The sequence below is a fragment of the Cetorhinus maximus genome, chromosome 23 (genome assembly GCF_964194155.1).
Source record: "Cetorhinus maximus chromosome 23, sCetMax3.hap1.1, whole genome shotgun sequence".
Lineage (NCBI taxonomy): Eukaryota > Metazoa > Chordata > Chondrichthyes > Lamniformes > Cetorhinidae > Cetorhinus > Cetorhinus maximus.
In genome coordinates, this window is record NC_135901.1 from 8,343,570 (window position 1) to 8,357,032 (window position 13,463).

Consider the following 13,463-nt stretch of genomic DNA (forward strand, 5'->3'; position numbering starts at 1 on the left):
CCCTGGCCACAACCGCCTCCTCTTCACCATGGACATCCAATCCCTCTACACCTCCATCCCCCACCAGGATGGTCTGAGGGCTCTCTGCTTCTTCCTCGAACAGAGGCCTGAACAATCCCCATCCACCACTACTCTCCTCCGTCTGGCTGAACTTGTTCTCTCACTGAACAATTTCTCCTTAAACTCCTCTTGCTTCCTCCAAATAAAAGGTGTGGCTATGGGTACCCGCATGGGCCCCAGTTATGCCTGTCTCTTTATGGGGTGTGTGGAACATTCCTTGTTCCAGTCCTACTCCGGCCCCCTCCCACAACTCTTTCTCCGGCACATCGATGACTGCTTCAGTGTTGCTTCATGCTCTCGTCTGGACCTGGAAAAATTTATTAATTTTGCTTCCAATTTCCACCCCTCCATCATTTTCACATGGTTCATCTCTGACACTTCCCTTCCCTTCCTTGACTTCTCTGTCTCAATTTCTGGTGATAGACTGTCCACCAATATCCATTACAAGCCTACCGACTCCCACAGCTACCTTGATGACAGCTCCTCACACCCCGCTTCCTGTAAGGACTCCATCCCATTCTCGCAGTTCCTTCACCTCCGTCGCATCTGTTCTGATGATGCTACTTTCAAAAACAGTTCCTCTGACATGTCGTCCTTCTTCCTTAACCGAGGATTTCCACCCACGGTGGTTGACAGGGTCCTCAACCGTGTCCGGCCCATCTCCTGCGCATCCGCCCTCCCACCTTCCTCTCCCTCCCAGAACCATGATAGGGTCCCTCTTCTCCTCATTTATCACCCCAACAGCCTCCACATTCAAAGGATCATCCTCCGCCATTTCCGCCAACTCCAGCATGATGCCACCACCAAACACATCTTCCTTTCACCCCCCCCTGGCAGCATTCCACAGGGATCGGTCCCCCTGGGACACCCTGGTCCACTCCTCCATCACCCGCTACACCTCAACCCCCTCCCAAGGCACCTTCCCATGTAACCACAGAAGGTGCAACACCTGCCCCTTTACTTCCCTCCTCCTCACCGTCCAAGAGCCTAAACACTCCTTTCAAGTGAAGCAGCATTTCACTTGCACTTCCCTCCATTTAGTCTACTGCATTTGCTGCTCCCAATGTGGTTTCCTCTACACTGGGGAGACCAAATGCAGACTGGGTGACCGCTTTGCGGAACATCTTCAGTCTGTCCGCAAGCATTACCCAGACCTCCCTGTCACTTGCCATTTCAACACACCACGCTGCTGTCAAGCCCACATGTCCGTCCTTGGCCTGCTGTAATGTTCCAGTGAAGCTCAACACAAACTGGAGGAACAGCACCTCATCTTCCGACTAGAGATTTTACAGCCTTCCGGACTGAATATTTAGTTCAACAACTTTAGATCATGAACTCTCTCCTCCATCCCCACCCCCTTTCCGATCCCCCCTTTTCAAATAATTTATATATATTTTTCTTTTCCCACCTATTTCCATTATTTTTAAACGTATTTCCATCCATTGTTTTATCTCTACCTTTTAGCCTATTTTGATCTTTCCCCGCCCCCCCATCCCACCCCCACTAGGGCTATCTGTACCTTGCTCGTCCTGCTTTCTACCCTTCATGTCACCATTAGCACATTTCTTAGCTAACATCACCACCGTCAACACCTCTTTGTCCTTTTGTCTATGACATCTTTTGGCAATCTCCACCTATCAAGGGCCCTCTATCCAGCTCTACCTGTCCCACCCCCCCCCCTTAAACCAGCTTATATTTCACCTCTTTTGTATTTTTCCTTAGTTCTGATGAAGAGTCATTCGGACTTGAAACGTTAACTGTATTCCTCTCCACAGATGCTGTCAGACCTGCTGAGTTTTTCCTGGCATTTTGTGGGGCTGACACTAGGAAAAAGTGACCATGAAAACTGCTGGATTGTCAAAAAAAACCCAACTGGTTCACTAATGTCCTTCAGGGAAGGGAACCTGACACCCAATCTGGACTACACAAGACTCTGGCTTCTATAAGAACACAAGAAATACGGCCTGTTGAGCCTGCTCCACGATTCAACACGATCGTGGCTGATCTTGGTATTCGCTCCACTTTCCTGCCTGCTCCCCATATCTCTCGACTGCCTGAGAGACCAAAAATCTCCGCATCTCAGCGTTAAATATATTCAAGGATGGAGCATCCACAACCCTCTGGGGTAGAGAATTCTATTTTGACAAGAGAGATGGAGAGAGAGAAAAAGAGAGAGAAGTGGGAGAGACAGAGAGAGGGCATGAGACAAGTGGGAGAGAGAGAGAGGGATGTGCGAGAGACAGAGGGCAATGGGAAGGCATTTTATAGACCTACAACTTAAACCACAATTTGACAAAATCTCCCAAGTCCTCAACCTCGAAGGACCAGGGTAGCAGGTGTATGTGAACACCATCACCTCCAGGTTCCGCTCCAAGCCATACATATTCTGACATCTGACATCCAGTACTGGATGAGCAGAAATTTCCTTCATTTAAATATTGGAAAGATGAAAGCCATTGTCATCAGTCCCTAATACAAACTCCATTCCCTGGCCACCAACTCCATCCCTCTCCCCAACAACTATCTGACGCTGAACCAGACTGTTCACAACCATGGTGAAATATTTCACCCCAAGATGAACTTCCAAACACATATCCACATCATCACTAAGACCTCATTGCCCGACTCCAGCCAAGGCTCAGCTCATCTGCTGCTGAAACCGTCATCTATTCCTTTGTTATCTCTGGACTTAACTCTGGCTGGAGGTTCTAGAACTAAGGGCCACAGTCTCAGAATAGGGGGCCGGCCATTTGGGACTGAGATGAGGAGGAGTTTCTTCTCTCAGAGGGTGGCGAATCTTTGGACTTCTCTGCCTCAGAGGGCTGCGGAGGCTCAGTCATTGAACATGTTCAAGACTGAAATCGATATTTTTGAGATTGATTCAAAAAGTAGTGGCAGCAGAGTCTTTGAATATCTTTAAGGCAGAGGTAGATAGATTCTTGATAAGCAAGAGGGTGAAAAGTTATTGGGAGTAGGCAGGAATGTGGTGTTGAGGTTACAATCAGATCAACCATGATCATATTGAATAGCGGAGCAGGCTCAAGGGGCCGAGTGGCCTACTTCTACTCCTAATTTGTATGTTTGCTGGATTTCTCATATTAAAAACATCAAAGTACATGGGGATAGTGCAGGAAAATGTTGTTAGAAAATGTTGTTGAAATAGAAAATCTTATTGAATGACGGAGCAGGCTTTAAGGGCTGAATGGCCTATTCCACTCCTATTTCTTATATTGTCTCCTAATGCACTCCCAGCCAGCCTCCCACATTCAACTTCCCTCTAATCTTGAGGTGATCCAAAACTCTGCTGCCCATGTGCTGACTCACACTGAATCTTGATTACCCATCACCCCTGTGCTCACTGACCAACAAAGGCTCCAGGTAAGCACCACCAAAATTTTAAATTTCTCATCCTTGTTTTCAAATCTCTCCATGGTCTCACCCCCACTATCTCTGTAATCTCCTCCAGCCTCACAACCCTCCAAGCTCTCTGCACTCCTCTCATTCCGTCTTCCTGAGCATTCCCAATTTTAATTCCTCCATCCTTGGTGTCCACGCTCTGAGCTGCCAAGGCCATAAACTGTTGAATTTCCTCCCTAAACCTCTCCCCCTCTCTATTGTTCCTTCTGCCTTTAAGATTCTCCTTAAAACCTACCTCTTTGACCAAACCTTTGGCCATCTGCTCTCATATCTCCTTACATGACTGTGTCTAGTGTTGCTCTATAACATTCCTGTGAAATACCCTGGAAAGGTCTATTACATGAAAGGCATGATATAAATACACATTGTTGTTGTTGATTTGAACATATATCACCGTTCCTTCATCATTGTTGGGTGAATAACCTGTAACTCCTTACCTCACATCATTGTGGGAGCACCTTCACCACATGGACTGCAGCGGTTCAAAAAGGTCAAACATCATCTTCTCCACATGTAACTGGGGATGGGTAATATCTGCTGCTGGTCTTGTTAGTGAAAGGGCAGAGGAGTGGGACTAGCTGATTTGCGTTTGCAGAGAGCCAGCACAGACAGGACGGGCTGAATGGCCTCCGTCCGCATTGTAACCATTCAATGATGAAGAACCGACACTGGAGACCAGGGACCAACCTCTGGAACCAATGCCCAGCCTGATACAAACCGGCTCTTCATTGATCTGGGAGCTGCGGCCCCGCTCGGTGCAAACGGGGGAGGGGGACCGGTCAGTTTATTTCCGGGGTTTGCGGTTTACACAACATGTTTCCGGAGCCTCTCCGTCCACCCGCCGGATCCACCGCTCCCTCCGCCCCGCCATCCCCCCCTTTACCCATTATGGACCCGTCTCCTCATCGCCATTACCTGCACTGCGCATGCTCCAGTCACTGCCCGGCCCCGCCCCTTCATTCACTCCGATTGGTTGGAGGACCAGCCGCACCCGCTCGGTCCTCCAGTCCCGCCCTCTTCCTATTGGTCCGGAGCTACCGTCAATCACCCGGGCATTGTGACGGTTTCAGCTGAGAGCGGCCACAGACTCAGCCTGACTTGCTGATTCTTGGCAGCATTTTCTGTTTGGGAATTAGAGCTAGAGATGGATGGTCAGTTCCCCTCTGTCCGGGGGGGGGATTCGCACTCATTTCCCCAGTGCAGTAATTATCATGTTTACTTTACATGAGAAAGTCCCCTCTTCAATCCCGGCCGGAAACTTTGTGTTTAAAATTGCTACTGATGAGGAATTAGCAGTGAGTTTAGTTTCATGTTCAACAGGGCGACAGTTACTGTTGTCTCATTCTTTAAAAGCTCCTTCTTCACCTTTAAACAGGTAACAATAAGTGAGAGAAAACTGATCCACTCTGACCCCAAAAACAAGATACTGCAGATGCTGCAAATCCGACCTCAAAACAGAAAATGTTGGAAACACTCAGCAGGTCAAACAGCATCATTCACAGTGAATGTTTCAGGTCGTTGAACTTTTATCCAAATTGGAAAATTTCCCAGATTTAACAGTTTATAAACAAGTCCAGAGTCAGAGAAAACAGGGGCAGACAGAAGGAAACAACAAACGGTCTTGTGACAGGATGGAAGGCTGGAGAGAGTAAATGATAAAGGGGACAATGGTGCAAGGCAACATTGGGTGACAATGAGACAATTAAAGAAACTAATGGGACAAGTAAACATATAAGACAGGTTCAGAGGAGGGATAAATGGTAACAGCAGAGCCATTACCAGCATCTGCTGCCCTAAAAATGGGAGTGATGATTATGATATGAAATTATTGAAATTACCGTTGAGTCTGACGAGACGAGCTGCTGTTCCTCGAGCTTCTGTTGGGCTTCGTGCGGCAGTACAGGAGGCCGAAGGCTAAGAGGTCAGACTTGAAGTGAGGCTGAGAATTAAAATGGTAAATGAGAAGAAGCTCAGGATCACACTTGCAAAGAGAATGGTGATTTTACATGAAGCAGTCACCCAATCTGGATTTAATCTCCACAGCATAGAGACCACGTTGTAAATTGTAAGAAGTACAAATAGATCACTGTGTCACCGGGAAAGTGTGCTTGGGGACCTGGAACGTGGAAAGGGAGGAGGTGGCAATGAATCTGTTTCAATAAGTTTGTAACAGGCCAATGCACAGTTGTTCTGCTGTGCTTTATATTTTAATGGGAATTATCAAATGTTTTTACCACTATGATCTTGGCTGGTGGACTATAAAGTCCTCGCATTTCTCTGTTGATCTATCCAGGAGGGCTGGTGTGGTAAGAAGGCTTGGTCTGTAAATTACAGTCACTGTGAACGTGATAATGGAACATTTGTATATCAAAGGGCAATGATACCTGATCACCTATCGAGTGAGTGAGTTGTAACAATGTAACTCAAATGATCACAGCTACTGCAGGTGATTCTCTGGCTACAAGCCGGTAAGAAAGGAATCAGGAGCGTGCAGTCTCACCCAGCTGAACACCAGTGAAGGGGCATTGGAGGAGGATGGATTGGTCAATGGTGTCTGCTGCCCTTGTCCTTCTAGATGGTAGTGGTCGTGGGTTTGGAAGGTGCTGTCTAAGGAGCTTTGGTGAGTATGGAAACAGGAGAGGGAGAGCACTTCAAAGGAATTAACTTGTGTTATAGATATTAAAAAGACTCGGCACACTGTGCATTTAACAGAAAGCTGATTTATTTTAATTATATCCAGAATATTAGCACCTACAACTAGGCTGGAGTTTATTAACATCAGCAGAAACAGACCCCAATGCACATGGTTCAGTCCTGGATGTGATTGGCAGAAAAATACAATCACTGTCATGACTTGTAAGCTCGCTGGTGACTCAGCAGAGTGAATGACTGAGTGAATCTCTTCCCACACTCGGAGCAGGTGAACGGCCTCGCCCCAGTGTGAACTCTCTCGTGTCTCAACATGTGGGATAACTGAGCGAATCCCTTCCCACACAAGTAGCAGGTGAATGGCCTCTCCTGGTGTGACCTCGCTGGTGTACAGTGAGTTGAGATGATCGCTTGAACCCAGTGCCACAGTAAGAGCACCTGAACTGGATTTCATCAATGTGAAAACGTTTATGGGATATCAGTCCCCCGGAGCTTTTATAACACTTCCCACAGTCTGAGCATTTGAAAGGTTTCTCCCTAGTGTGAACTCGCTGGTGTCTCAGCAGGTTGGCTAGCCAAGTAAATCCCTTCCCACACTCGGAGCAGGTGAACAGTTTCTCCCCAGTGTGAACTCGTTGGTGTGCAGTGAGTTGAAATGATGCCTTGAACCCAGTTCCACAGTGAGAGCACCTGAATGGCCTCTCCTCAGTGTGAACACGTAGATGGGACATCAGTTCCCCAGAACTTCTATAGCACTTCCCGCAGTCTGAACATTTAAAAGGTCTCTCAGCAGTGTGAACTCGCTGGTGTCTCAGCAGGTGGGATGACTGAGTGAATCCCTTCCCACACTCGGAGCAGGTGAATGGTTTCGCCCCAGTGTGAACTCGTTGGTGTGTAATCAGCTGGGATGATCGTGAGAATCCCTTCCCACACATGGGGCAGGTGAACGGCAACTCCCCAGTGTGAATTCGCTGGTGTACCGTGAGTTGAGATGATCGCTTGAACCCAGTCCCACAGTGAGAGCACCTGAACGGTCTCTCGTCAGTGTGAACACGTTGATGGAGCAGCAGTTCCCATGAACTTTTATAGCACTTCCCACAATCTGGGCACTTAAAAGGTCTCTCCCCAGTGTGAACTCGTCGGTGTCTGAGCAGGTTGGATGACTGAGTGAATCCCTTCCCACACTCGGAGCAGGTGAATGGTTTCTCCCCAGTGTGAACTCGTTGGTGTGTAATCAGCTGGGATAATCGAGAGAATCCCTTCCCACACATGGAGCAGGCGAACGGTCGCTCCCCAGTATGACTGCGCCGATGAGTTTCCAGCTCACATGGGTAACTGAATCTCTCCTCACAGTCCCCACATTTCCATGGTTTCGCTAACAGTGCTTTTTCCTTCCATGTTCAAGATGCTATGCTATTCAGGTTACGATGTATTGGGCAACTCCTTCAGATGCTGTTTTCTGACTGCAGATCCTCCCCTTCTAATATCCTGTGAAGCTGATTTAAAACAGAAACAGGGGGTGGAGAGAACACAGAAAAACACAAAGGCCGGTTGTGAAATTGAGCTGAATGAAGAGATAGAGAGAGAGAGAAAAAAAAAGAGGGTAGAGAGAGATTTTATATGTTTTATATATCTACAGCTTGACCAGAACTGTGAAGGAATCCCCAAAATCCTCAACATCCACCACCTAGGACCAGGGTAGCATCACCTCCAAATTCCCCTCCAAGCCACACAACATCCTGACTTGTTTGACATCCAGTCCTGGATGAGCAGAAATTTCCTCTATTTAAATATTGGGAAAACAGAAGCCGTTCTCTTCAGTCCCCACTACAAACTCCACTGCCAGCCACCGACTCCATCCCTCTCCCTGGTAACTGTCTGAGGCTGAACCAGGCTGTTCACAACCATGGAAAAATATTTCACCCGAAGATGAGCTTCCAAACATATATCCGCATCATCACCAAGACCGCCAATTTCCACCCCAGTAACGTCGCCGACTCCACCCTCATCTCAGCTCAGCCCCTGCTGTAACCATCATCCATTCCTTTGTTACCTCTAGACTTAACTATCCTAACACAATCCCAGCCAATCTCCCACATTCAGCCTCCCTGTAATCTTGAGGTCATCCAAAACTCTGCTGCCCCTGTGTTCACTGACCTACAAAGGTTCCCGGTTAAGAAGCAGCAAAATTTTAAAATTCTCATCCTTGTTTTCCTCTCTGGCTGCGATCATTCCTATCTCTGTAATCTCCTCCACCCACACAACCCTCCACTCAATGGATTTCCCCTCTGGCTGCGATCATCCCTATCTCTGTAATCTCCTCCACCCACACAACCCTCCAATCAATGGATTTCCCCTCTGGCTGCGATCATCCCTATCTCTGTTATCTCCTCCACCCACACAACCCTCTGAAACATGTAAAAACAGAATTACCTGGAAAAACTCAGCAAGTCTGGCAGCATCGGCGGAGAAGAAATCAGTCAACGTTTCGAGCCCTCATGGCCCTTCAGCAGAAGGTTCTGCTGAAGGGCCATGAGGGCTCGAAACGTTGACTGATTTCTTCTCCGCCGATGCTGCCAGACTTGCTGAGTTTTTCCAGGTAATTCTGTTTTTATTTTGTTTTGGATTTCCAGCATCCGCAGTAGCTTTTAGCTTTTTGTTTTTACCTCTGAAACATGTGTTCATCTCCCACCGGCCTCTTGAACATTCCCCATATTAATCACCCCACCATTGGTGCCGATCTTTCCGTTACCAAGACCACAAGCTTTGGAAATTCCTCCTCCGTTCACCCTGCTCTGCAGCAGCAGGAGCCCCTCAGCTGACCCCCTGCTCTTGTAAACGGGGACCGGTAGCTTCTCATTCGGGAGACTGCATCTTACACAACATGTTTACGAAGCCCTCCCGTCCACCCACCGGATCGTTCGCTCCCTCAGACCCTTCATCCCTCCCTCACCGATTGCGGATCAGAGAAAGAAGCTTCTCTCCATCGCCATTGCTCACTCCACGCAAGCTCAAACACTGTTCGACACTGCGCCTGCGCGCTGACTTCCTGTTGTGTGGATAGGGGACATTCTCTACCGCGGGGAATGCTGGGTAACCCATTCCCCCATTGAAAGTCAAAATTAGGGTATCCTGATTTGCTTTCCTGTTGCGGAGCGGAAGCTGGGTCGGAGGGTCCAATACTAAAGTTAAGAAACAAATTATACCGAAAGCCAACTGCATGGACCCTCCATTACCCACCATAAAAAAAAGAGAATGGGAATTAATGGTTAATCGAGAATCCCCAAAACAGCAGCAAAAACAGAATTCCAACCACTACAGTCGCATGTGAGCTCACTGGCATCACAGTGGGTGGGAAGAACAGGTGAATCACCGCCCACGCATACAACACTTAAACAGCCTCTCTACTGTGTGAATGTGCTGAACATCCATCAAATGCTTTGAACTTTCATAGTTGGCGGGAAAACTGAGTAAACCCTCCCGTACTGGTGAATTACCTGGATGGTCTCTCTCCAGAGTGACTGTGCTGCTGTGTCAGTAAATGGGATGACCGAGTGAATCCCTTTTCACTCCCAGCCAGTACAAATCCTCTCCCTGGTGCCACAGCACCCATGGTTTTTCAACTGAGACTGGTAATGAAATCGCTCCTTAAAGTATCAACAATAACTTGCATTTATACAACACCTTTAATGCAATAACAACTTTATTAAAATGTACTCGTTCAATAGTAAGGGTGATTTGCTCCATTGACGCTTACTTGAATCTCCCATTTGCAGGCATCTTGCATTTGTTCTCATCGAGGTCATAAAATGAATGCAGCAAAATCAGACGTGCTGAGATTTCATGACACACTTGAGTGGAAATAGATGTTCTTATTTCACTGCGCTCATATATTAGCAGTTCGTTCAGTCAATAACAGAAATTAATGGGTCTTTTGATGCAGATTAACACAGTTACTGACCATGTCAAAGTTGTCTCATAGTAATGTGTGCTCACAAAGGGAAAAAATATAATTAACGCGTCATTCTCAAACTGGTTCCCTGTAAAATTCTTTGATGATTCTGTTGAAATGCTGACTGTTGTGCTAAATCTCAAATCAGACCCATATCAAGTGCATTACCTGGTGTCTGGAATTCTTTTGTTTGCCAAACACGTTTGCAATTCGATGTTGTTGTATATTTCAGAAAGTCTCAAGTCAACTGAGGGCATCAATAACAAATAGAAATATATTAATACTGAATGTTGAATAACGTAAAAAATTGCTGAAAAAAGTTTGTTGAATTTCGTCTTCTGAGGAGAAGGGTGTTCATAATGATTGAGCAGAAAGCATTGCTGCCTGAGACATTTACTGGACCGAGCCTTCTGCATTACGAAATTCAAAACAAACTGAGGCACCAGCTGGAAACCAAAAGTTGTCTTCCTGTAACAAGTGACATGACCTCTCAAGTCTAACCATTGGAATCCTCCAAACATTCTGGTAGATCAGCACTGCCCTGTTTCCTAAAGAAATAAATATTCTGTAAAATTACATTCCCAGATCAAAATTATTTCAAACCAGCTGAACGAAATGACCTATTTCAGCATGTGATCCTGCCAGGGCTCTATTTAACTGTAGCAATCATTTTCCTCTGTGATGTAACACTCTCGATTAACGAGTTGTAGAGCAAATGTAATTAGATTGTGCAAATAACTCAGAAATAATGAGATGTTTGATCAGAAAAATGAGCACTTTCGTCAATTCGACATGAAATCAAGAGAAAAGGTAAATAATGTTCATATGCAAAGCTATGTAGGGGACCCAGGTCTAAATCTTCATGGCATTGGGTGAGGGAAACAGTATTATTTAAGGCAAACTAGGGATGGAATCTGCAGAAACTCCTTTTTCTTAAGGAAATTGTGCAATTAATTAATATTCAGAAAAAATAACAGATTTATTATAAGAGAGAAGGATACTGTGATTAATTGGTTTGCTCCTTTAAAAAGCTGACAGAGACAGGATGATGGAAGGGCCATGGTACGGATACATGGTGTTATACCATTTTATGATGACATTGTTTTCTGAGCCTGTCTGCAGCATTCCAAATTATAGCAGCTGAATTCCATTTCCCCCAACCAAAGAGCCAGAGAGCTGCTGCGGGACAGCACAGTTTAACATTCCAGATAGGCTCACTGCCATCAAGGCTGGTCAATGTTTCTGTAGTGTAGTGGTTATCACATTCGCTTAACACACAAAAAAACTCTGGCTCAAAACCAGGCAAACATTATCTGAGCTTGCTAATTTTGTGACAGGGAAATTTGCGCAGTTCAGGTTTGTTGTTGAATGTTACCTGAATCTCGCATGCTTCAGGCATGGTGCTTTTGCTCTTATATGGGCCTTAAAATGAATGCAGCAAAATCAGAAACGCTGAAATTTCATGACACACTGAGTAGAAATAGATACTCGTTTTTTGACTCGACACGCATTTTTGCATAAAAGCAAAAAACTGCGGATGCTGGAAATTCAAAACAAAAATAAAAATATCTGGAAAAACTCAGCAGGTCTGGCAGCATCTGCGGAGAGGAACACAGTTAACGTTTTGAGTCCGGATGACTCTTCAACAGAACTAAGTAAAAATAGAAGAGAGGTGAAATATAATCTGGTTTAAGGGGGGGGGGGGGTGGGGGGTGGGAGGGGGGGGGAGGGGGGGGGTGGGACAAGTAGAGCTGGATAGAGGGCCAGTGATAGGTGGAGATAGCCAAAAGATGTCATAGACAAAAGGGCAAAGAGGTGTTGAAAGTGGTGATATTATCTAAAGGAATGTGCTAATTAAGGGTAGAAAGCAGGACAAGAAAGGTACAGATAGCCCTAATGGGGGTGGGGTGGGGTGAAGGAATCGAAAAAGGCTAAAAGGTAGAGATAAAACAATGGATGGAAATACATTTAAAAATAATGGAAATAGATGGGAAAAGAAAAATATTTCTAAATTATTGGAAAAAAAGTGGGGTGGGGGGGGGGTGGGGGTGGGGGGGGGGGGTCGGAAAAGGGGTGGGGATAGAGGAGAGAGTTCATGATCTAAAATTGTTGAACTCAATATTCAGTCCGGAAGGCTGTAAAGTGCCTAGTCGGAAGATGAGGTGCTGTTCCTTCAGTTTGCGTTGAGCTTCACTGGAACAATGCAGCAGGCCGAGGACGGACATGTGGGCATGAGAGCAGGGTGGAGTGTTGAAATGGCAAGCAACAGGGAGGTCTGGGTCATACTTGCAGATAGACTGAAGGTGTTCTGCAAAGTGGTCACCCAGTCTGCGTTTGGTCTCTCCAATATAGAGGAAACTGCATTGGGAGCAATGAATGCAGTAGACTAAATTGAGGGAAGTGCACGTGAAATGCTGCTTTACTTGAAAAGAGTGTTTGGGCTCTTGGACGGTGAGGAGAGGGGAAGTAAAGGGGCAGGTGTTGCACCTTCTGTGGTTGCATGGGAAGGTATCATGGGAGGCGGTTGAGGTGTAGGGGGTGATGGAGGAGTGGACCAGAGTGTCCAGGAGGGAATGATCCCTGCGGAATGCCGCCAGGAGGGGTGAAGGGAAGATGTGTTTGGTGGTGGCATCATGCTGGAGTTGGCAGAAATGGCGGAGGATGATCCTTTGAATGCAGAGGCTGGTGGGGTGATAAGTGAGGACAAGGGGGAACCTATCATGTTTCTGGGAGGGAGAGGAAGGTGTGAGGGCAGATGCGCGGGAGATGGGACGGACACGGTTGAGGGCCCTGTCAACCACCATGGGTGGAGAATCTCGGTTAAGGAAGAAGGAAGACATGTCAGAGGAACTGTTTTTGAAAGTGGCATCATCAGAACAGATGCGACAGACGTGAAGGAACTGAGTGAATGGGATGGAGTCTTTACAGGAAGCGGGGTGTGAGGAGCTGTAGTCGAGGTAGCTGTGGGAGTCGGGAGGCTTGTATTGGATATTGGTGGACAGTCTATCACCAGAAATTGAGACAGAGAGGTCAAGTAACGGAAGGGAAGTGTTAGAGATGGACCATGTGAAAATGATGGAGGGGTGGAAATTGGATGCAAAATTAATAAATTTTTCCAGGTCCAGACGAGAGCATGAAGCAGCACTGAAGTAATCATCGATGTACCGGAGAAAGAGTTGTGGGAGGGGGCCGGAGTAGGACTGGAACAAGGAATGTTCCACAAACCCCATAAAGAGACAGGCATAGCTGGGGCCCATGTGGGTACCCATAGCCACACCTTTTATTTGGAGGAAGTGAGAGGAGTTTAAGGAGAAATTGTTCAGTGTGAGAACAAGTTCAGCCAGATGGAGGAGAGTAGTGGTGGATGGGGATTGTTCAGGCCTCT

The 13,463-nt window shown here is 46.7% G+C and overlaps 1 protein-coding gene across 2 annotated transcripts in view; it reads right to left on the bottom strand.

Moving 5' to 3' along the window:
- Positions 1-6,184: 6,184 nt before the first annotated feature.
- Positions 6,185-13,463, bottom strand: part of LOC144698179 (uncharacterized) — a 96,408-nt gene continuing 89,129 nt past the window's right edge. The window contains exons 1-2 of one of the 2 annotated variants that reach the window (XM_078570127.1): positions 9,080-9,132; positions 6,185-7,622 (exon numbers count right to left, since the gene is read on the bottom strand). In XM_078570127.1, coding sequence (XP_078426253.1) covers positions 6,435-7,397 — 963 coding nt within the window. In that variant the 5' untranslated portion in view covers positions 7,398-7,622; positions 9,080-9,132 and the 3' untranslated portion in view covers positions 6,185-6,434. Of the gene's footprint in view, positions 7,623-9,079; positions 9,133-13,463 lie in introns of those variants that run through there. The other variant, XM_078570126.1, reaches the window with a different exon arrangement.